The following is a 23,394-nucleotide window of genomic DNA, read 5'->3' on the forward strand; positions in this document are numbered from 1 at the left end:
TTCCAACAGGCTCATTCAACAGAAATTGATTGATAGATCGACTTCTGTTGATAGGTAGCCACACATGGATCAAAATTCAGCCTGTTCATGTTGAACCAGCCGAATATCGATCCATCTATGCTGGCCACCTTTACTCCAGTTGTAGTGAAAGGGGGAAATGTGCTTGTATTGCACATATGTAGTGTGTGATTCTTCTCTTTTTATTTTTTTACTCGCCTCTGAAATACGCTGTATAATAATATATTTTGAAATAATTGTTCAAAACACTTATATTTAATATTTTATTTGTTGCCAGAACTCACATCACTTTCAATTATCTGCACCATCAGGCTGAGGCCAGCAACGCTTTAGGCCACAACCTTCACAAACAAATATATTGTGGATTGCGAGTCTGAGTACACAGCTTTGACTGAGACACAATGAAAACAGGCATTAATCATTTTCCAGAATTCATTTATAAAATCTGCATGTGGAGAAACATTGGAGATATTGCCGATACTAACCAATGAGTGGTTAGCTTTCATTTCTTCACCCAGTCTGCATTACACAAGAGTGGGATTTGATTGGTTGCTGTAGAAAAAACATACAGTTTCCTTTCAACCCATATTATTTATAGGGTCATTGTAGTGGGCCTATACTCAAATGTAAACATGAAGCTCTGATCAGTCATTCTGGGATGAATAAAGAAGACATGCTGGCCCAGGCTCCATCCAGGGCTAGAACATGTCTGGAGGCCAAGGTAGATCTTTACTGTTTAAACTGGATGAGTTTCTTCTTCATCAGAAATTAGATGACCAAAGCCCGAGGCCTTCAGACATGTGACCAGTGCAGCTATTCTGTATCCATCCCACTATGACTATTTTATAATAGCTTTATGCCAATGTTTAAAGCAAATATGTTTGTTGCCTGCATTTGCCAAAGTAACAGGTTTGCCTATTAGGCTACTTTCACACTGAGGCGTTTTACAGGCGCTTTAGTGCTAAAAATAACGCCTGTTAAGTGCCTGAAAACTGCCTCACTTGCAGGCCCAGTGTGAAAGCCCGAGTGCTTTCACACTAGAGTGGTGCGCTTGCAGGACAAGAGCTAAAGTCCTGCAAGTAGCATCTTTGGGGCGGTGTAGGAGCAGTGTATACACCGCTCCTACACCGCCCCTGCCCATTGAAATCAATAAGCAGCACAACCAAAGCACTTGCAAAGCGATTCAGCATCGGCACTTTTAACTCCTTCGGGGGGGTAAAAGCGCACCGCTAGCGGCGGAAAAGTGCCACTAAAACTAGCGGCACTTTACCGCTACTGCCCCCACTTCCTCAGTGTGAAAGTGTCCTTAGTGAAATAGTATAGTTCCCCTTGCTCCCCTAATGCCCCAATGTGCTGCCAAGTTAAAAAAAAAACAGTACCCTGAGCAAATTTGGATGTTGTGACTCTGGAAACATTTTTTTTGGGGCTGCATCAGCGAATTAGGGAGACGAAGAAACTTGGTAGGGTAGTTATAGTCTATATGTGGTGCTGCTATGCAAACAAAATAATAAATGCACCCATATTGCATTGAAGTCTACAAAACCTTGCAATTGTGATTAGTGGATCATGGGTGCAATGTACTGTATAGGTCTGTATGGAAGTAGGGACCTTCAGTTATTGAGCTGGAGGAAGTAAACAATGGACTACAGGAAGGGTTACATCATTGCACTTGTGCTCCATTGAGATCTATGAATCCTTGTGTCATGCTGGCAAATGGAACTTATAGTTTTCCATTCACAAATGCATGAATGGGAGACTACAGCTCTGTAGCCATGCCAAATTAAAAAAATAAACAGAAGCCAGCAAGAGAAGCACCCTACGATTCAGGTGGGGGCAGTTTGAGGGTGGGGATCTGTCAAATGGCACCATGTTTCATGTTTCACTTTAATTATGGGGTGCCACATGGAACAATGTCAGAAGGGTGGCATTTCCCTTTAAGTAGAAGTTCAAGTTAATGTACTTGCATAATTCATGCCTGGGCTGGCTGCTTAAATTACCCTGGTTGTGATTTTATTCTTCCATCAGTGTATGGTTGGGAGTGACACCCAGAGGAAATGTCTCCAACAGCAGGGCACCACATACAGTTTCCTTTTAATATGTGTCCATTATTGTAGGAGAATTCATGGCTGGTCTCTGGCTATTTCTGAGTATTTCTTCTGTCGCTGTCGAGTTGGAGATGACACCCGGGAAAGTTCATATTCTCAAGAACAGAACGTACTTCTTCTGGTTTGTAGCCCCAGGGACCCATGCTGCCCTGTAATTAATTCATTGAATCCTTTGTATTAATCAGGTTTCACAATCCATTAAGCACATGTATATAATTTTGGCTACATGAACAGTCATGTTTACCTTATTAATACCAGAAATTGAGAGTTGTTTAAGGAATCCCTTATTAGCACAGTTATGAACTAGCATTCCTAATACTGGTCTGTAAGAATGTCAGTTCATTTGCACCACATATGGCATGGTGGGTCCTATGTGAACACCTGCCATGACATATCGGGGGTTATTTACTACAACTGGAGTGTGAAAAATCTGGTGCAGCTCTGCTTAGAAACCAGTTAACTTCCAGGTTTTATTTCCAAAGCTTAGTTTAACCACTTTCAGACCGGACCAATTTGCTGGTCAAAGACCAGACCACTTTTTGCGATTCGGCACTGCGTCGCTTTAACTGACAATTGCGCGTTCGTGCGACGTGGCTCCCAAACAAAATTAACGTCCTTTTTTTCCCACAAATAGAGCTTTCTTTTGGTGGTATTTGATCACCCCTGCGGTTTTTATTTTTTGCGCTATAAACAAAAATAGAGCGATAATTTTTAAAAAAACGCATTATTTTTTACTTTTTGTAATAATAAATATCCCCCAAAAATATATAAAAAAACATTTTTTTCCCTCAGTTTAGGCCGATGCGTATTCTTCTACATATTTTTGGTAAAAAAATCGCAATAAGCGATTATTGATTGGTTTGCGCAAAAGTTATAGCGTTTACAAAATAGGGATAGTTTTATAGCATTTTTATTAATAATTTTTTATTATTTTTTTTTTTACTAGTAATGGCGGCGATCTGCGATTTTTATTGTGACTGCGACATTGTGGGGGACCCATCGGACATTTTTGACACATTTTTGGGACCATTGTCATTTATACAGTAATCACTGCTATATAAATGCAGTGATTCCTGTGTAAATGACACTGGCAGTGAAAGGGTTAACCAGTGGGTGGCAGTGTAGGGGTTAAGTGTTCCTAGGGGTGTGTTACTAACTGTGGGGGGGTTGGGCTTTCATTTAGTGTACACTGATCTCTGCTCCAATCACATGGAGCAGAGATCAGCGTCACTAGTTGCTAGGCAGAATGGAAAAATGTTGTTTATACAGCATTTCCTCCATTCGGCCGCTCCGTGAGACGATCGCGGGGATGCCCGCGGCGATCGAGTCCGCGGGTCCCGCGACCGGACTCACGGGGGTCCCGACCAGCGCAGGAGCGTGCCGCCGGCGGCGCGCTCCCGATGGCACGGCGGCAACGAATATTGGACGTACATTTACGCCAATATGCCTGCCCGTGCCATTCTGTCGACGTACATCGTCGTGCGCTGGTCGGGAAGTGGTTAACAAGCAGAAATTAGGCTGATTGGCTACAATGCAGAGCTGCTCCAGATTCTGAGTGCTCCAGTTTTAGTAAATCTCCTCCATTGGGGGAAAGAATGGGGCTTAGTGGAATGATGGAGCTTTGCAGTTCAAAAGATGGCAGCATTTCTTGTCTGCAAAGTGTGTAGGTCTTCTTTTTTTTCTTTTCATAAATGTTTATTGATTATTGACATAAAAAAAGAAAATAACTGTTGCGGTTACATATGTTAAGTGAGAAGATTCACTGTATACAGAAGTATAAGGTAATATATGTGAATATGGGCAATTGAAACAATAACTGTACATTTATAATGGAAAATTTAAGGATCACATAAAATCTTAAATGGTTATTAATATGAATCATATAGAATAAAAATTAATTATAATAAAGATTATATTATCAATAATAATATAGAGAAATATAGTCATTTTTAAGCTATAACCGTCATCCTACCATTGTGGTGTAGATATGAAGTTCGAGGATAAGTGAAATAGAAAAGAGAAAAGAAGGAAAGGGCCAGAGAGGAAGTCAGAAATGAAGACCAAGAGAGTGTACAACAATATGAGTAAGTAAGTATTTAGATCATAAATGTAACAAGGAACTATCAAAGTCCCATGGGACGCATGACTTAATCCAGGGAGACCATTTTTTAAAATCAGATTCATAGATTTTATTGTGAAGAATGTTTCACGGTGAGGATGGTGTGTTCAGGGTTATGTGCAATGTTCGTTTTCCACCACACAGCATTTTGCTTTTAGGCCAAAAAGTTAAGTTTTGGTCTCATCTGACCAGAGCGCCTTCTTCCACATGTTTTTTTTTTTTTTTTTGCAAATCTGTTTATTGAAATTTAGACAGTGAACAAGCAACAAGCAAACCAAAAAAAAAAAAAAGAACACATACATTGGTCACGACTAGAGTTACCGGCGTGGCATGTACAGAGTTGTAATATAAGACAGTTTGTAACATACAAAATATGTCGGAGAATTTAAGGCACCTCAACGGCCACAGAGAGCCGTCTCCATGTGCAGTAGGACAGCTCGGACCTAAAACATGCTACTCAGATATACGACATTTTCATTGGTGCAGATTCCTATTCATTAACAGATAACGTGTTAAGTAGGCTGCAGGTCCGAGGCCGTGGAGGCGTCTGCCAGCCAGCTGGACCAGACCTTGTCATATTTTTGCAGGCAACCCCTTTTAACATAGCAGCCCTTGTAAAGAGGCAGGCTGCCGTTGACCAGTTTCTTCCACAGGGAGAGAGGAGGAGGAGTTGGCTTACGCCAGCTGAGGGCTATGGCCTTGCGGGCGTAGAAGAGAAGTAGCCCAACCAGGGTGCGCCTCGCCACAGTGGGAATTACATGATCTATCAGGCCCAGTATGCAAATTTCTATAGAACGGTTGGAGCGATATGGAGGTGACCTGTGTTATGACCCTTAGTACCTCCTTCCAATAGTCAACAATGGCTGGGCAGGTCCAAAAAATATGAGTGAAGTCCCCCGGTATTGTCCCACAACGCCAACACCACGGGGGGGGGGGGGGGGGGGGCGGGGTTCATTTTGTGAAATCTGTATGGGGTGAAATATGCTCGGTGGACCATCTTAAACTCTATTAGCCGATCTCTCAGGGAGACCAGGGATCTGAAAGGGAAGTCCCACATGTCATCCCAATCATCATTATCAAAGGTGGGAATGTTGCACACCCACTTGTCTCTGAGTTTTCCCAAGGTAGGGAGGGAGGTCATTATCAAATGGGAGTAAAGTTTCGAGGTGGGCTTATTTTCACATCTGGACTTGAGGAGGTCCTCCAGTGTGGATTGGACAACCTGGGGGGGAGAACTGGAGAACTGGCACCTGAAGGCATGGGAGAGTTGTAGATACCTAAAAAAATAACTCTGTGGGACGTTGAAATCAGAAATCAACTTGGGGAGTGGAGTCAGCGATTGGTCGGAAATTACTTGGTCCACTGTTTTAATGTTGATACAGTTTGTAAGGGCGCTCTGAACTTCAGGACCAAGCAAAAAACAGATGTCTTTATGAACCAGAAAGTCTATAATAGGCTATCTTCCACACTTAGGGCTGCACTTATGGAGAGAAGCAATCTCTGAATAGGAAACAGAAAAACAAAGAAAAGGCGCCTCTAAGTGTAGAATTAAAAGCTGTTTAATTTCCCCAAAAAGGGTTAAAAACACTTACAAGATATGTAGACTGGCAGAGCATATCATTAATATCCATGTAGGTGGTCCGGCATGAATGCAGTGGTCACTGGCATATACCAGTTCTTTAGGCTGTGTGTGTCCAGTAGCAGGGAGGTCCAGGGGATGCCAACAGGAAAAACAGCAGGGAGCTCCAAGAGAACTGACAGGCCAGTCCGCAATCACAGTCTCAAAACACGAGGATCCTGGAAGTGACGTCAGCGGCAGGAGACAATAACCAGCAACCAGCGTGGACCACAAACAGGAAGCAAAACTGTGATTGCGGACTGGCCTGTCAGTTCTCTTGGAGCTCCCTGCTGTTTTTCCTGTTGGCATCCCCTGGACCTCCCTGCTACTGGACACACACAGCCTAAAGAACTGGTATATGCCAGTGACCACTGCATTCATGCCGGACCACCTACATGGATATTAATGATATGCTCTGCCAGTCTACATATCTTGTAAGTGTTTTTAACCCTTTTTGGGGAAATTAAACAGCTTTTAATTCTACACTTAGAGGCGCCTTTTCTTTGTTTTTCTGTTTTAATGTTGAACTTAGTCCAAGCATGGGGTTCAGGCAGATTGTAAAACTGCTCCAGGGTGGGGTTCAACCACAGGGGGGCAGCTGGAGAAAGTGCATTGGTAGGGTATTTTTCAAGTTTAAGTCCTGCCCCCCATGCACGCAACGTGGTGTGCATGGAGGGGGTCAGCGGGTACGGGGCTTTTGGGCCACGATAAAGTAAGAATTTCAACACTTCCAGTGACTTCAACACCGCCGCCTCAACCAAGGTGGCGGGGTTTGTCCTATCAGGAGTGAGCCACTAAGACGCGGTAACCAGCTGGGTGGCTAGAAAATATTTGTACAGGTCAGGGCACACCAGTCCTCCCTGGGAGGATGGACGCGTAAGTGTTGACCATCCATACCTAGGGGACTGGTTCCCCCAGATAAAGGAGGTAAAGAGACTATGCAGTCGGGAGAAAAAGGATTTAGGAATCCATTGTGGAGATTGGCGAAGTAGGTAGATACATTTTGGTAGGATTTTCATTTTTATCAGGTTTATCCGCCCTAGCAATGATAGGGGTAGTGACTCCCATGCCTTCAGTCTCAGCCGTGTCTCCTGAACCACTGGGGATAGATTCAGGGGTAAGAAGTCCGAAGCCTGCCTCGAGACCACCACCCCAAGGTACCTGAAGCTCTCCACCCACTGTAGGGGTGTCACGGTCGTTCCACTACCCCGGTCGCCCAAGTAAGACTTACCCGCAGGTTCCCTGTACGAGGGGATCGTCGGTGCCTTCGGACGCGGGTTGGCGCTAACGAACGCACGCGAGTGCACGTAATTCCCAATAGGCGCACGCGGGTGCGCGTTGACACGAGCGGGCGCACGCGGGTGCGCGACGAGCCGAACGGGCGTACGCGGGTACGCGGGGTCACGAGCGGGAGCATGGTCACCCGCGGGGGTACGCAGACGTACCGTGCGACCGTTCTTGGCGCCCAGTTGCCTACTTAAGGGACCTGCTCCTGCTCCTCTGTGCTGTCCTGTCTACAGCGTTCCCGAGACTCCTGCTATCCGTTCCTGTGTGTGTGTTCCTGATTCTGTACCCGGCCTGTTCCTGGACTTTGCCTGTTAGCCGCCTGCCTCCGACCCTTTGCTTGATTGACCGCGCCTCTGCCTTCTGCTTAGTACCTCTGCTGCCCGATTGTTGCCGACCCAGCTCGTCCCTGACCACGCCTGCCAGTCTACCTACAGTCCTGCGCTGACTGCCACTTCTGCAGTTCCTGTCTGTTCACCTGTGCCAGCTGTCCAACAGTTCCTGTCCAGCATCCAGCGTTGGTTGCACCTGCCGTTCCAGTCCACCACCTGCTCCGGACTTACTACCAGCTAACCAGCCTGGCACTTGTGCCCTCCGGACTCCTGAATCCCTGTTCCCATCTCCAGGGGCTCTCGAGCCGGAGGCTTACGAGGCGCCGCTCCCTGCACGCTTGGGCTCTCCAACCAGGTACGTGACAGTACAGGACAGCCATGTCCGAGCCCTCGCAGGGAGCGTCTCCGATGGATGAACTTTGCCACCATCTAGCCGGCCTCACCCAGGCCGTGAAGAATCTGCAAGAGGGCTACGGTCGTTTGGAGGAACGGGTTCAAGCCCTATCTGCCGCAGCTCCAGTTGCCTCTGGACCTCCAGGCCCACCTTCAGTGGTCATGTTGCCGCCAGAATCAAGGGTCCCTACACCAGACCGTTTCTCCGGTAACCGGAATAAGTTCAGGGCCTTCCGGAATTCCTGCGAGCTCTTCTTCGCCCTTCAACCCTGGACCTTCTCTCTCGAGGCAACGAAAGTAGGGTTCGTTATCTCCCTGCTTACCGACGAACCCCAGGCCTGGGCACATCGCCTTCTTGAACGAAAGGACCCCTCTCTGGACTCCTTAGACGTTTTCTTCCAAGCCATGTCTCGTTTATATGAGGACCCCCAGCTCGCAGATACCGCAGAAGCGGCTTTGCACGTACTCCAGCAAGGTCGCAGGCCAGTAGAGGACTATGTGTCTGAGTTCAGGCGCTGGAGCGCCGACACGGAGTGGAACAACTCAGCTCTCCGTTACCAGTTCCGCATGGGACTCTCGGAGGCATTGAAAGACGAACTGGCCCGTGTAGGAACCCCTGAGACCCTTGAAGCGCTCATCGACCTCTCTGTCCAGATCGATAGGCGTTTAAGAGAGCGTCGTCTGGAGCGCTCTTCTTCCACCTCTCGCCCAGTCTGGATGATGCCACGGGTTCCAAGTGCCAATCCACCGGTTCTCCCTGGTCCTTCTTCTCCGGATTTATCGGAACCCATGCAGCTGGGACTACTTCGTCCACCTCTGACCCCCGAGGAGCGCCAACGCCGAAGATCTGGTAACCTGTGCCTCTACTGCGGGGGATCTGGACATTATGTTCGCACTTGCCCCGCCAAGTCGCGTAAGTGCCTTCTTATACCTCCCGCCTCTTCTCCTACTCCGCCTAGTACCAGTACCATCTCTCACCTGGCTGTGCCTCTTCTTTTACAGTTCTCCGGAAAGACTATCAGCGTCAACGCGATTATTGACTCTGGGGCCTGTAGCGGTTTTATGGACCTATCCTTCGCCCTGAGAAACAACATTCCCCTTCGGCCCAGGGCCAAGGAACTTCCAATCTATTTGGCCGACGGTTCTTCTCTGAGATCCGGACCTGTAACCCAGGAAACATCTCCCCTTTTTGTCACCATCACGGGGGACCACCAGGAGCACCTGTGTCTGGACATTATCGAGTCTCCACTCTTTCCCATAATTCTTGGCATGCCCTGGTTGAAGGCCCACAACCCCTTGATAAATTGGTTCACTGGAAAAATCGAGTTCCCATCTGCCTATTGTCATCAATATTGCCTTCCAGCCATCAAGACGGACCCTCCTTCCCTGCTCTGCTTGGAGACAGACACCGAGATCCGACAGGCAGTGCCCGAAGTCTATCATCAATTTTTGGACGTTTTTAGTAAGAAGGGCGCAGAGACTTTACCTCCCCACAGACTATATGACTGCCCGATAGACTTGCTTCCGGGAGCGGAGATTCCCTTCGGGAGAATCTTCCCCCTATCTGAGACCGAGCTGGGAGCCCTAAAGACCTACCTGGATGATAATTTAAAGAAGGGCTTTATCCGACCATCCACTTCCCCGGCAGGTGCGGGGATTTTCTTCGTCCAGAAGAAGGACCACTCCTTACGGCCATGTGTAGACTACCGGGCACTCAATAAGGTTACTGTAAAAAACCGCTACCCTCTACCGTTGGTGCCTGAATTGTTCCAGAGACTGGGGTCGGCTAGAGTGTTCTCCAAGCTGGATCTGCGGGGTGCCTACAACCTGGTCCGTATTCGCGAAGGCGATGAGTGGAAGACCGCCTTTCGTACCCGCTTCGGGCATTATGAATACCTTGTTATGCCCTTCGGACTCTGTAATGCCCCTGCTACATTCCAGCATTTCGTTAATGATGTCTTTAGAGAGTACCTAGACCTGTTTGTTGTCATATACCTTGACGATATCCTAATCTTTTCTTCCTCTTTAGTCGAACACCGGGAACATGTGAAGGTTGTCCTGGCTCGTCTCCGTCTCCATGGCCTGTACGCCAAACCGGAGAAGTGCGTCTTCGAGCAACAGAGTATTCAATTCCTGGGCTTGATCATTTCAGTAAATGGAATAGAAATGGATCCCCAGAAAATCTCAGCCATCCTAGACTGGCCCGCTCCCTCGGACCGGAAAGGGGTCCAACGGTTCGTGGGATTTGCTAATTTTTATAGAAAGTTCATCAGAGGATTTTCATCCATCATCTCCCCCATCACGGAGCTGACCAAACAGGGTCAAAGATTCCTGTGGACTCCCAAGGCACAAGAAGCCTTCGAAACCTTGAAGAATCTATTTGTTTCTGCTTCGATCCTGAGACACCCCGACGCCACGCTGCCTTATATCCTGGAGGTAGATGCTTCGGAAGTAGCCGTTGGGGCAGTATTATCCCAGAGACAGGGACCTAAGTCACTTTTGTACCCGGTGGCCTTTTTCTCCCGTAAACTCTCAGAAGCTGAGCGGAACTACGACGTCGGAGACCGGGAATTACTGGCAATCAAGGCAGCGTTGGAGGAATGGCGCTACCTCCTTGAAGGTGCTTCCCACCCGATCCTGGTTTATACGGACCACAAGAACCTGGAGTATCTTAAATCTGCCAAGCGACTGAAGCCAAGACAGGCTCGGTGGGCACTTTTCTTTTCCAGATTCGTGTTTCATATCACGTACAGGCCCGGGTCGAAAAACGTGAAGCCCGATGCTCTCTCCCGGATGTACAATGAACCAGTGGTACCTCCTACGCCAGACACCATTCTTCCCCCAGGAAACGTTCTCCTACTCCAGGAAGATCTCCTGTCCCGAATTAAACAGGCCTCCAGTGATCCGGCTCTATCATCTGACACCTCCTTAACCTCCAAAGACAGTCTTCTCTGGCACCAAGACAGAATCTTTGTCCCCCAGGAGATACGTACTGCGGTCCTCAGCTCCTGCCACGACCACCCATTGGCCGGTCACTTTGGGGCATTCAAAACCACAGACTTACTTCGACGCACGTTTTGGTGGCCTCAAATGAAGAAACACTGCAGGGAATATGTAGAAGCATGTACCACTTGCATTAGGAACAAGGGGAGTAAATCGAAGGTTTGGGGCTTGCTGAGACCATTGCCCATCCCGGATAGGCCGTGGAAGATGATATCCATGGATTTCATCGTGGAACTGCCCCCCTCTGAAGACTTTTCCTCGATTCTGGTGGTGGTGGACAGGTTTACTAAGATGGCCCACTTCTTACCCATGAAGGGGACTCCGTCGGCCACAGAGATGGCCAGGACTTTTATTAAAGAAGTAGTAAGGCTCCACGGCATTCCTGCTGACATCACCTCTGACAGGGGAGTTCAATTCACGTCCAGGTTTTGGAAGGTTCTCTGTGGGGCCCTGAAAATTGAGCTTCGCTTTTCTTCGGCCTATCACCCTCAAACTAACGGCCAGACCGAGAGAACCAACCAAACGCTGGAGCAGTATCTGCGTTGCTTCTCTTCCTTCTCCCAGGACGATTGGGTATCACTTCTACCTTTAGCAGAATTCGCATATAATAATTCCATCCATTCGGCCACCAAACAGTCCCCCTTCTTTGCAAACTTTGGTTTCCACCCACTTTTTCTACCCGGTAATCTTCCTGAGTGTCCAGTACCGGCGGTCCAGGAGGACCTTAACTTCTTCAGGAATAACAACAGGATCCTTCAGGAAACTCTGGCTAAGACCCAGGAACACTATAAGGAAGTCTTCGATAAGAAGAGAAGGGGCGAATTTAACCTCCAGGTCGGGGACCAGGTCTGGCTGTCTACTTTAAACTTGAAGTTGGCTTGCCCTTCCAGGAAGCTGGGCCCGAAGTTTGTGGGTCCATTCCCCATTCTGAGGAAATTAAATGAAGTAGCCTTTGAGCTGAAACTCCCGGGGTCATCCTGGATCCACCCGGTCTTTCATGTTTCATTGCTCAAGCCTGCGGTTCCGGACCCCTTTGCCGATTGGAGTACCAACCCCCCAGAACCCGTGATGATCGATGGGGAATTGGAGTTTGAGGTTGAAGCCATCTTGGATTGCAGGAGGAGATGTAACCAGACCCAGTTCCTGGTTAAATGGAGGGGATATGGCCCTGAGGAGAATTCGTGGGAACCAGAGTCCAACCTGCATGCTAAAAGACTAATCCATGCCTTCAAAAGGGCTCATCCGGATAAGATGGCACAGTTGGGCATCCGGAGGTTGCCCCTTGGGGGGGGCAATGTCACGGTCGTTCCACTACCCCGGTCGCCCAAGTAAGACTTACCCGCAGGTTCCCTGTACGAGGGGATCGTCGGTGCCTTCGGACGCGGGTTGGCGCTAACGAACGCACGCGAGTGCACGTAATTCCCAATAGGCGCACGCGGGTGCGCGTTGACACGAGCGGGCGCACGCGGGTGCGCGACGAGCCGAACGGGCGTACGCGGGTACGCGGGGTCACGAGCGGGAGCACGGTCACCCGCGGGGGTACGCAGACGTACCGTGCGACCGTTCTTGGCGCCCAGTTGCCTACTTAAGGGACCTGCTCCTGCTCCTCTGTGCTGTCCTGTCTACAGCGTTCCCGAGACTCCTGCTATCCGTTCCTGTGTGTGTGTTCCTGATTCTGTACCCGGCCTGTTCCTGGACTTTGCCTGTTAGCCGCCTGCCTCCGACCCTTTGCTTGATTGACCGCGCCTCTGCCTTCTGCTTAGTACCTCTGCTGCCCGATTGTTGCCGACCCAGCTCGTCCCTGACCACGCCTGCCAGTCTACCTACAGTCCTGCGCTGACTGCCACTTCTGCAGTTCCTGTCTGTTCACCTGTGCCAGCTGTCCAGCAGTTCCTGTCCAGCATCCAGCGTTGGTTGCACCTGCCGTTCCAGTCCACCACCTGCTCCGGACTTACTACCAGCTAACCAGCCTGGCACTTGTGCCCTCCGGACTCCTGAATCCCTGTTCCCATCTCCAGGGGCTCTCGAGCCGGAGGCTTACGAGGCGCCGCTCCCTGCACGCTTGGGCTCTCCAACCAGGTACGTGACAAGGGGTATATCGGGGGGGGGGGGGGCGGTGTCGCGAGCTGCTGGGTCTATAGGGAACAGAAGCGACTTTGACCAGTTAACCTTAAGGCCCGTGATCGTGGAGAATGAGTTAAGAAAGGAGGTCGTCCGCATACAGGGCGACCCTCTCCTCCAACCAGCCAACATGCAGGCCCCTAATATGTAGGGAGGTATGTAAGGCCTCCGCCAGTGGTTCCATTGCGATGGTGAACAGGGCCGGAGAAAGAGGGCAGCCCTGTCGCGTGCCCCTGGACAGAGGGAAGGACCGTGAGAGACCCCCCCCAACTTAATGGCTGAGGTGCTTGTACAGCGTCTGTAGCCACTTAATAAATACCAAGGGGAACCCCATTCTGCGGAGGACCTCCCACAGAAAAGGCCACTCTACAGTGTCGAAGGCCTTCTCTATGTCTAGGGAGGCCATCACCCGGGAACCCTCATTAAGGTGTTGTGCATGGATGTTGGTAAATAGGCGTCGTAAGTTGATGTCAGTGGCTCTATTAGCCATAAAACCGGTTTGGTCCCTCTCTATCACAGACGGCAGTAGGGGCTGTAGTCTCGTAGTGAGCAATTTGGTAAGAATTTTGAAGTCTGCATTTAGGAGGGTGATAGGCCTATATGAGGCGGAGGATGTGGGGTCCTTAGGGGCTTTGTGGATTAGTATTATGTGTGCATGGCTCATGGAGGTGGGAAGGGTGCCCTCCGCCAAACAGTGAGTATAGAGCTGGGCCAGCTGGGGGGCAAGTAGGTCCCCGTGGGTTTTGTAGAACTCTATGGGGAGACCATCTGGACCCGGGGATTTTCCTGCGGGAAAGGAGCAAATGGCCCTCTGTACCTCCTCCGGAGTGATGGGTCTCACCAAATGTTCTCTCTCGGCATCCGAGAGCCAGCCGAGTGCCAGGGGGTCCAGCCAAGGCGCCAGGTCCTGTGGCCTGAGATCCGAGGGCAGTACGGAGGTGTAAAGGGAACTATAGTATTGCCTAAATGCGTCCAATATGTCTGGGAGAGAGGAGACCGCTTCACCCGAAGGGGACACCACACTAGGTATCACCGTCAGGGGCAGGTCGTGTTGAGCTAACATTGCCAGGAGACGACCGTTCCGGGCCCCCTGTTCGAAAAATCTTTGCTTGTTGCGGTAAAGATCCAGTCTGGTAAGTTCTGTGAGGTGGAGGTGTAGTTCTCGTTTCGTCGCATTAAGGGCTTCAAAACTAGAGTCGGTGGGGTCAGCTGTGTAGGCCTCAGTCTGTGTATCTACCTTGCTCTGTAACTCAGTCGTGGTGGCGGCTTGTTCTCTACTGATCCCAGCTATGGAGGAGATATAATGACCTCTACTGAAGGCCTTGAATGCATCCCAAGTAACCCCTGGGGAGGAGGACCCTGCATTAATTTGCCAGTATTCGGTAAGGTGGGGCGGGATAGTGTCGGCCAAATCGGCGTGGGAGAGCCAGTGGGTTCCCAGGCGTCAAAGGGCTGAGGTTCGGGAAGTGGGGGAACGGACATTAAGGAGGAGGGGGCAGTGGTCCGACAGCCCGCTGGGCAAGTATGTGGCGTCTAGCACGTCTGAGAGCATGGCTGGATTGGCAAAAGCTAAGTCGATGCGTGAGGATGTTTTATAGGTGGTGGAAAAGCAGGAGTAGGCCCTAGTCGAGGGGTGTTTCCACCTCCAGACCTCCGTCACTCCCATGGCTTGCGCCCAATTGGATAGGTCTGAGGAGCATTGTTTGGGGGGGACCGGTCTGTCTAAGTCCGGGGCTAGAATGGCGTTAAAATCACCCATAAGTAGCAGCCTAGCGGGTCAGTATGGGGTAACCTTTTCCAGGATAGTGTATAAGGTGGATGCTGAAAAGGGAGGAGGCAAGTATACATTTACCACAACATATCTCGTACCCCAAACTGTGAAAACTACTATCACGTATTTGCCTTGAGGGTCGGTGTGAATCTGCTCCACTGCACATGGAAAGGATTTGCTGATCAGCACCGAGACCCCCCTGGCATAGGTAGAGTAGGAGGCATGAAAGGCTCTCTGGATCCATGGCTTCTTTAGTGCCAATAGTTTGCTGCCCATGAGGTGCGTCTCCTGAAGCAGTATCATATGGGGGGAGTGCAATTTAAGATATTTAAAGAGAACTGCCCTTTTAAATTTAGAATTGAGCCCCCGGACATTCCAGGATAGGATATTAAAAGAGGACATGTCACGTGTGGCCATCAGATGGTTCCATTATTATGTCAAGGAGACGCACATGAGTGTCAATATCGTGTACCAAGAGCCGCCTAGACCCAGAGAGCCCATTGTAGGAAGAGTCGTGACCAAACATTAAAGCGGGAGTCCACCGGGACTCCGCGTTTTTTTTTTTTTTAAAAGCCAGCAGCTACAAATACTGCAGCTGCTGACTTTTAAAATAGTGACACTTACCTGTCCAGCGCGCCCGCGATGTCGGCACCCGAAGCCGATCGCTAGGTCGTCTGTCGGGTCCTGCCGCCGCCATCTTGGGTATGGGAATCAGGAAATGGAGCCTTTCGGCTTCATTTCCCGGTTCCCTACTGCGCATGCGCGAGCCGCGCGGCGCAATCCGGACGGTCCCCGCTGCCTCTGGGAACTGTGTGTTTCCCAGCAGGCAGCGGGGCACTTGCGCAAAGGGGCGGGCAGTTGCGGAAAGGGGCGTAATCTACGCCCCTTTCCGCAGACAGCTATCCCGGAAGTGGGTGCAGTTACCTGGATTATCCAGGTAACTGCACCCCCCTCCCCCCTGAAAGGTGCCAATTGTGGCGCCGGAGGGGGGGGGGATTCCGATGAGCGGAGGTCCATTTTAGGGTGGACCTCCGCTTTAACCATACAAACAAAAAAGTAAATACATAGACAAAAAACAAAAGTACCCTTGGTGACCGCAAAGGGTCAACCCTACCCATATCTGGTGGCATCCCTGGAAACTGGGGAGCGATCAGATCGGGCCTATACCCAAAAAATAACAATTTAACCCCTTAAACTGTGCACGGCAACAGTTCAATGCCGTGCGTGAGAACGTGTAGAAATCCTCTAGGGGGGCAGTCCGCTGCAGGTTAGCAACAACACTCCGTGCTAACCCATGTGCCTCTAGTGCAGAAAACAAAAAAACAAAAACCCCCCAAAACAAGGGGGAAAATATAGCTTCCACTGTGTATTCCAGCCGGGATGGAGAGGTAAATCCCAGGCACAGCTACAATCGTCACTGAGACAAGCCAGAAAGGGGGGGGGGAGCAACAGCTGGTCTTGTAGAGTTCCGTATGGATAGCTCGCTTAAAATAGGATTTCGCAGACATGTAGGGATGAAGAGCCGATACTTGGGCCTGAAATAACATAAGAGTTCAGAGTTTCCGTTCATTTTCATTGCCTTCCCCCAGGGAGCCCCAGCCGACCCCCGGGCCCCCATGATGGAGTAGTGCACGCCACCTCAGTGCAGCCCAGTAAGCCAGGCATCCGCCTCGGCTGGCGTGTCAAAAAATTTGACAGTGCCCTCATGCTGGACTCGCAGGCGACTAGGATAGAGCATTCCATATTTAATGTTGCGGTCTCGTAGTCTGCGCCGAACATCAGTGAAGGTCTGCCGTTTTCGCTGTAGGTCAGGGGAGAAATCGGGGAACAACATGATGCGTGCATTACCATATTGCAGATTCGGGTGCTTCCTGGCCTCAGCGAGTACACGATCTCGATCATGGTAGTTGAGGAAACGTACCAGGAAGGCACGTGGGGGTGCACCCGAGACAGGTCGACCCATCGGAACCCGATGAGCACGTTCTGCCACATACGTAGGGGGGATATCAGTCAATCCCAGTAAATCTTTGAAGAAGGCTTCTGCAAAGTCTGCCGGGTGGTCTCCCTCCGAACCCTCAGGAAGGCCCAGTACCCAAACATTGTTACGTCGCATTCGGTTTTCGGCATCATCTGACTTCGCCACTAAAGCTTTAATTGTGTTGCGTATGTTATCGAGTTGGTCGGCATGTTGTCCCGTTCGATCCTCCACCTTCGAGATCTGGTGTTCAGATTCTGAGAGACGTCCCCGTATTTTATCCAGATCATTACGGATAAGGTTGCACTCCTCTGCCAGGTGATCGATCCGTACCAATAGAGATGTCCTGCTGCTTTCAATCGCTGCTAAGATTATGTTGGTGTCACCTGTGGGAGGCTGGGGTGAGGAGGGCGTGGGAATGTCAGCTGGGGAACCGTCTTTCATGTCAACCAACAAGGCCTGCAGTTTCTGGAGTAAGGCGGGGTCCCCGCGGGGGGGTGGGGCTGCAGCCTGTGTCCTGGGCTGTTGCACAGTTTTTGGTGGCTTCTTTGAAGGCATCAGATGGCTCCCTGACCGGCAGAAGATCCCTGTAGCCGGAGCAAAGCAAGAGACAGGGACTGCGGAGACAGAGCATTATTACGTAGTAATATGGTCGCTATGTGCAATGCTGGTGGTGCGGACAGGTTTCCGGTGAGTCCAAAAATAGGCAAAGCCTCGGTTGTAGAAGTTGCGGGCGGCAGTCCAGCTGGGGGGGCAGCTCAGGTGGCAGTGAGCTACAAGAGGAGGAGTCAGGGGGACCAAGAATGTGCACAATATGGCTGGGTGGAGCAAGATGGACTCAACACGTGACACCGGAGCCAGGGAGCAAGGCCACAGTATGCCTGGAAGTGGAGGCTGATGCCCTGCACTGTGGGCAGGCCAGGGTGTCCTTAGAAGGGGTCCGGAGCAGGTGCAGAGGAGGCAGGAGATCTCCCGGGTGTAGCAAGATGGCCACCAAGCACCCGGCCAGAGCCACGGAGCACTGTGCAGGAGAGCCACAGCACGGGCTGTGGGAAGCAATCGGTCAGTAGAGGGGTTATGCCACTGAGGGAGGCTGAGAACAGGCCCAGGGTGTTCAGGAGGCTAGTGGTAGCCGATCGCGGGCCAGAATCCACACAATGGACCTATCGACTGCAGCAGGCAATGGAGGAGAGCAAGGAGGTAGGTTCTTTGGCCGTTTTCGGACTTTGTAGGCTAAGGATGGCAAAAGATTGAGCCTAGGATGTCTGGAGCTCTCCACTTAGACGTCCGTCGCCGTTCACATCCGGACACACCCCCTTCTTCCACATGTTTGCTGTGTTCCCCACATGGCTTCTCGCTAACTGCAAACTGGACTTTTTATGGCTTTCTTCCAACAACAGCTTTCTTCTTGCAACTCTTCCATAGAGGTCAGATTTTTGGAGCGCACAGTTGTGCACTCCACAAATCTGACCTTTATGGAAGAGTTACAAGAATAGTTGCCTTGTGGATAGATTCTCCCACCTGAGCTGTGGATCTCTGCAGCACCTCCAGAATTACTATGGGCCCTCTTGGCTGCTTCTCTAATTAATGCTCTCCTTGCCTGGATTGTCAATTTATGGGGATGGCCATGTCTTGGTAGGTTTGTACTTGTGCCATACTCTTTCTATTTTCGGATGATGGATTGAGCAGTGCTCTGTGAGATGTTCAAAGCTTGGGATATTTTTTTTTTATAACTTAAAGTGGTTGTAAACCCTTACAACAGACTTTGACCTACAGGTAAGCCTAGATTAAGGCTTACCTGTAGGTCCAAAAAATATCTCCTAAACCTATACAGTTTAGGAGATATTTGCCCGAAGACAGGCACCGTAGACAGCGGCGCGCAGGCGCACTGAGCGCGGCATCTTCAATGACGGATATGCCGCGCGTGTCGGCTCCCGTGCGCATGCGCGGGAGTGACATCATCTGCGAGACCCCACCGAGAAGATGGATGCGCTGGACTACAGGGGACAGCGGTGACATCACTGGCTCCTGTGTCAGGTAAGTGACACATAATGGACTACTATGCGATGCATAGTAGTCTATTATGCTTTGCCTTTGCAGGGAATGAAAGAGGAAGTAAACCCATCGGAGTTTACTTCCTCTTTAACCCTGCTTTAAACATCTCCACAACTTTATCTCTGATCTGTCTGGTGCTGTTTGTTCACTAAGGTTCTCTAACAAACTTCTGTGGGTTTCACAGAACTTCTGTATTCATACTGAAATTAAATTACACACATGTGGACTCTATTTATTAATTGGGGAACTTCTGAAGGCAATTGGTTCCACTAGATTTTAGTTAGGGGTATCACAGTAAAGGGCTGAATACAAATGCACGCCACATTTTTCAGATATTTATTTGTAAAAAATTTTGAAAACCATTGATAATTTTGTTTTCACTTCACAATTATGTACCACTTTGTGTTCACATAAAATCCCAATAAAATACGTTAACGTTTTTGGTTGAAACATAACAAAATGTGGAACATTTCAAGGGGTATGAATACTATTTCAAGGCACTACATACCAAATCATCTTGTTCTTAACTAAAGTAAAAGTAGGTAAGGAGGACCACCAACATTTTAATAAAGTTTGTTTGGCTGCAGTGAAAAGGAATGTGAGAAAAACAGAACTGGTCATTACTGCAATTGGGTATTGGGTAGTTTCAAAGTTAGTATTTGGAGGGCTTATGTTGTTATAAATATCAGTTTTTAAATCAAACATGTATGCTTTGATGAAGGCTTCTTAGCCGAAACGCGTCAGTGTATAACCTGTACCCATGTAACCATAAAGTGCTTTTATTTAAGAGCATCCAAGTTGCCAGCCTTCCTGTTTTAAGTATCATATCTGTGGGGCCTTAATATCCTGGCTAGAGCACCGGAGCACAGTTTGTGGACTTCTATATTGGCAGTGGAGCTGGGGTAACAATTTGTTTCTCTTTCAAATTTAGTAATGCCTCCTTTGGATTTTTTTGTAATCTTATACCCAATAGTGCGTGTATCATGTGTGTGTGTAGGTCTTCTATGTTTTTTTTTCCCACTACCACACAGCATGCTAGAGACCATCTAATATTTTGTAACTAAACCTAATAATAAATTGAACCTCATACATAAATCACACTCCCACCTAATAAAAGTTCCCTAATAAATTATTATGATAAATTCATACAAACAGAATATTAATAATACAGTGCTTAAATCTGAACACATAAAAACAGGCCCAAAATAGAGTGTATAAAAGTGTTGTATTGGCTTATTCTCATCTGGAGACATCATAGTATGTTGTCACAAGCGGTCCCGATGGTATTGAAAAGCGTTGTACGGAGCAAGGCATTGTGACATCATTCCATACCATTGGAGCACATGCAGGTACCAGAAGAGGTGGAGGTGCATATTTCCAGATAAGAATAAGCCATTACATCTGAGTGATCTAGAAAAACACACATTGAACGAGTGTGCTGTTTATGGAAAATTCATGGAGAATGGAACGTGAAAATATAAGTAAATAGCACTTTTTTGGTTTTCCAAGCACTGTATGTATTAAGGAGCGTTTGCCGTGAAGAGTGTAATGTCGTGATTTTGGCATATTCATACATAATATTTGTGGAACTGTTTTTATGTGGTCACATTTATGCACTGTATTATTAATAATTATTTTGTATAAATGTATCCCTATTACAGTGATGGCGAACCTTGGCAGCCCAGATGAGTTGGAACTACATTTCCCATGTTGCTCCACTACACTGCAAAGTGGATGAGCATAATGGGAAATGTAGTTCCAAAACAACTGGGGTGCCAAGGTTCACCATCACTGCCCTATTATAATCATTTATTAATACGTAGAGCACTTTTACTAGGGTAGGTAATAGCTTCAGTTACATATACTGTATTAGATGATGGTATCTACAATGCTGTATAGTAGTGGAAAACATTTTTGTATATATCTTTTGATATAAATACAGCATCTGAGAGGCATATTTTCAAATAAACCTATCAAGAGAGAAATAATCTAGGCTCTCATTGGTGATTTTGTGCCTAAAATTCTGGTTGCTAGGCTTCCATGCTAATGTCTAGCTACAATAATAGGTCATTGATACGAAACATAAGTATGTAGCCACAGAACTACTTGCAGGCACCATTGTTATTTTAGAAACATTTTAGGCTAAAGTAGACCTAAGATCCTAAACAAGTATTTTTCAACCTGGGTCCCATGGAACCCCTAGGGTTCTTCCTGAGTTTGCTAGGGGTTCTTGGAACAGTAGTTAATTGATTTTCCATCTATAGTGGTCACCAACAAGGGAACATTTTATCTTGACTGCCAATGTAAGAGGTCATTTCTACACTGACTGCTAATGTTAGGGGACAATACAATTTTTTTTAAATGTCTGCATTTCTTTTCATCGTACCATTATTTATTCAAAACTGGACCATTGTAACCATGCAAAATAGTAAAATAGTCCATACCCAAACATCTCCTTTAAACGTGAAATATGAAAACAAACGCAGCCAGCCACCACATCTAAGGACTGATAAGCTAGAATATCAGTAGTTTTTGTTAATGAGTTTAGATTCCCTTTAACCACTTTAGGACCGCCGCATGTAAAAATATGCCGGCACAATGGCACGGACAGGCACAAGCACGTACATGTACGTGCCTGCCTTCCAGTGGGTGGGGGGTCCGATCGGACCCCCTCCCGCTGGCTGCGGCGGTCCATTTCCCTTCAGGAGCAATCCGGGATGAGGGGATGGCCATTGGTTTCTGGCCATCCCCTCTCGATCACTCCTGGCGAATGAGAAGCTTCCCCTGCCTGTGTAGTGTAAACACAGGCAGGAGGAAGTGATGTCATTCTCGAGGCGGTCTTTTTGACCGGACGGCGAGGAGAGAATACATCCTAGTAAGTGCACCAACACTACACTGACATGTAGGTACACATAGGCACACTTTCACCCCCAATCACCCCCCGATCCCCGCCCCCCCTCCCAGTCACAGTGTTACTGATTGCAGTGATCATTTATTTACTGATCACTGCATTTAGTGTCAGTTGTAACTATAAAAAGTGTCAGGGCAGTTAGTGTTAGGTCCAGGGTAGCCCCCTACTCCCATAAAGGTTTAACCCCCTGATTGCCCCCCAGGTAACCCTTTCACCCCAGTGTCACTAAGCGATCGTTTTTCTGATCGCTGCATTAGTGTCACTGGTGCCGCTAGGTAGCTAGTTATTTTTTAGGTTCACCATCAGGTTTTTATAGCATTAGGTACCCCCATATACAACCTAATAAAGGTTTTAACTCCCTGATTGCCCCTAGAGTTAACCCTTTCACCAGCGATCACCATATAAGTGACACTGGTGACGCTGGTTAGCCAGTTAGTTATTTAGGTTCCCCGCCATGTTTTTATATAGCGTCAGGGACCCCCATATACTACCTAATAAAGGTTTCAACCCCTGATTGCCCCCAGGTAACCCTTTCACCCCCTTTTGCCAGTGTCACTAAGCGATCGTTTTTCTGATCGCTGCATTAGTGTCACTGGTGCCGCTAGGTAGCTAGTTATTTTTTAGGTTCACCGCCAGGTTTTTATAGCATTAGGTACCCCCATATACTACCTAATAAAGGTTTTAACCCCGATTGCCCCTAGTTAAAACTTTCACCAATGATCACCGTATAAGTGTTACGGGTGACGCTGGTTAGTTAGTTTGCTTTTTATAGCATCAGGGCACCCACCATTTATTACCCAATAAAGGTTAACCCCCTGATCACCCGGCGGATGATATCAATTAGGTTTTAGGGTCAGATAGGGTCTGCATCGCCCCAGGTAGTGCTAGGTTAGTGCCAGTACCGCTAACACCCACGCGCAAAGCATACACCTCCCGTAGTGGTATAGAATCTGAACAGATCAATATCTGATCTGATCAGATCTATACTAGCGTCCCCAGCAGTTTAGGGTTCCAAAAAAACACATTGTTAGCGGGATCAGCCCAGATACCTGCTAGCACCTGCGTTTTGCACCTCCGCCCAGCCCACCCAAGTGCAGTATCGATCGATCACTGTCATTTACAAAACACTAAACACATAACTGCAGCGTTCGCAGAGTCAGGCTTGATCCCTGCGATCGCTAACAGTTTTTTTTGGTAGCGTTTTATATTTAAATCCTGAAGGCGGTGCTTGGTTTTCGGGGTCCTGTACGCGGCTAGGCTCCCAAAAAGTCCCCCAGATGTGGTATCCCTGTACTCAGAAGAAGCAGCAGAATTTATTTTGGGGTATAATTTCACATATGCAAAAAAAAAAGTTTGTAATATTCCCGCAAAATATAAAATATTCCATGGACTCAACATGCCTCTCAGTAAATAGCTTGGAGTGTCTACTTTCCAAAATGGGGTAATTTGGGGGGGGGGTTTGTGTTATTTTTGGCATTTTATGGCCTTCAAAACTGTGATAGGTAGTGAGGAGTGAAATCAAAAATTTGCACCTTTAGAAATCCTGAAGGCAGTGATTGGATTTCGGGGTGCCGTACGCGGCTAGACTCCCAAAAAGTCCCACATATATGGTATCCCCGTACTTGGGAGAAGCAGCAGAATATATTTTGGAGTGCAATTCCACTTATAACTATGGCATGTGTGAGCAAT

At 48.4% G+C, this 23,394-nt stretch overlaps 1 protein-coding gene across 1 annotated transcript in view; it reads right to left on the minus strand.

The window, feature by feature from the left end:
- Positions 1–267: 267 nt before the first annotated feature.
- DIO1 (iodothyronine deiodinase 1) overlaps positions 268–23,394 on the minus strand; it is a 60,456-nt gene continuing 37,329 nt past the window's right edge. Inside the window, exon 4 of the mRNA XM_077453291.1 lies at positions 268–2,272. Coding sequence (XP_077309417.1) covers positions 2,156–2,272 — 117 coding nt within the window. The 3' untranslated portion in view covers positions 268–2,155. The remainder of the gene's footprint in view (positions 2,273–23,394) is intronic.

This window comes from Lithobates pipiens, unplaced genomic scaffold (assembly GCF_037356315.1).
Source record: "Lithobates pipiens isolate NorthernLeopardFrog02 unplaced genomic scaffold, aLitPip1_a1.2 Scaffold_23, whole genome shotgun sequence".
Taxonomy (NCBI): domain Eukaryota; kingdom Metazoa; phylum Chordata; class Amphibia; order Anura; family Ranidae; genus Lithobates; species Lithobates pipiens.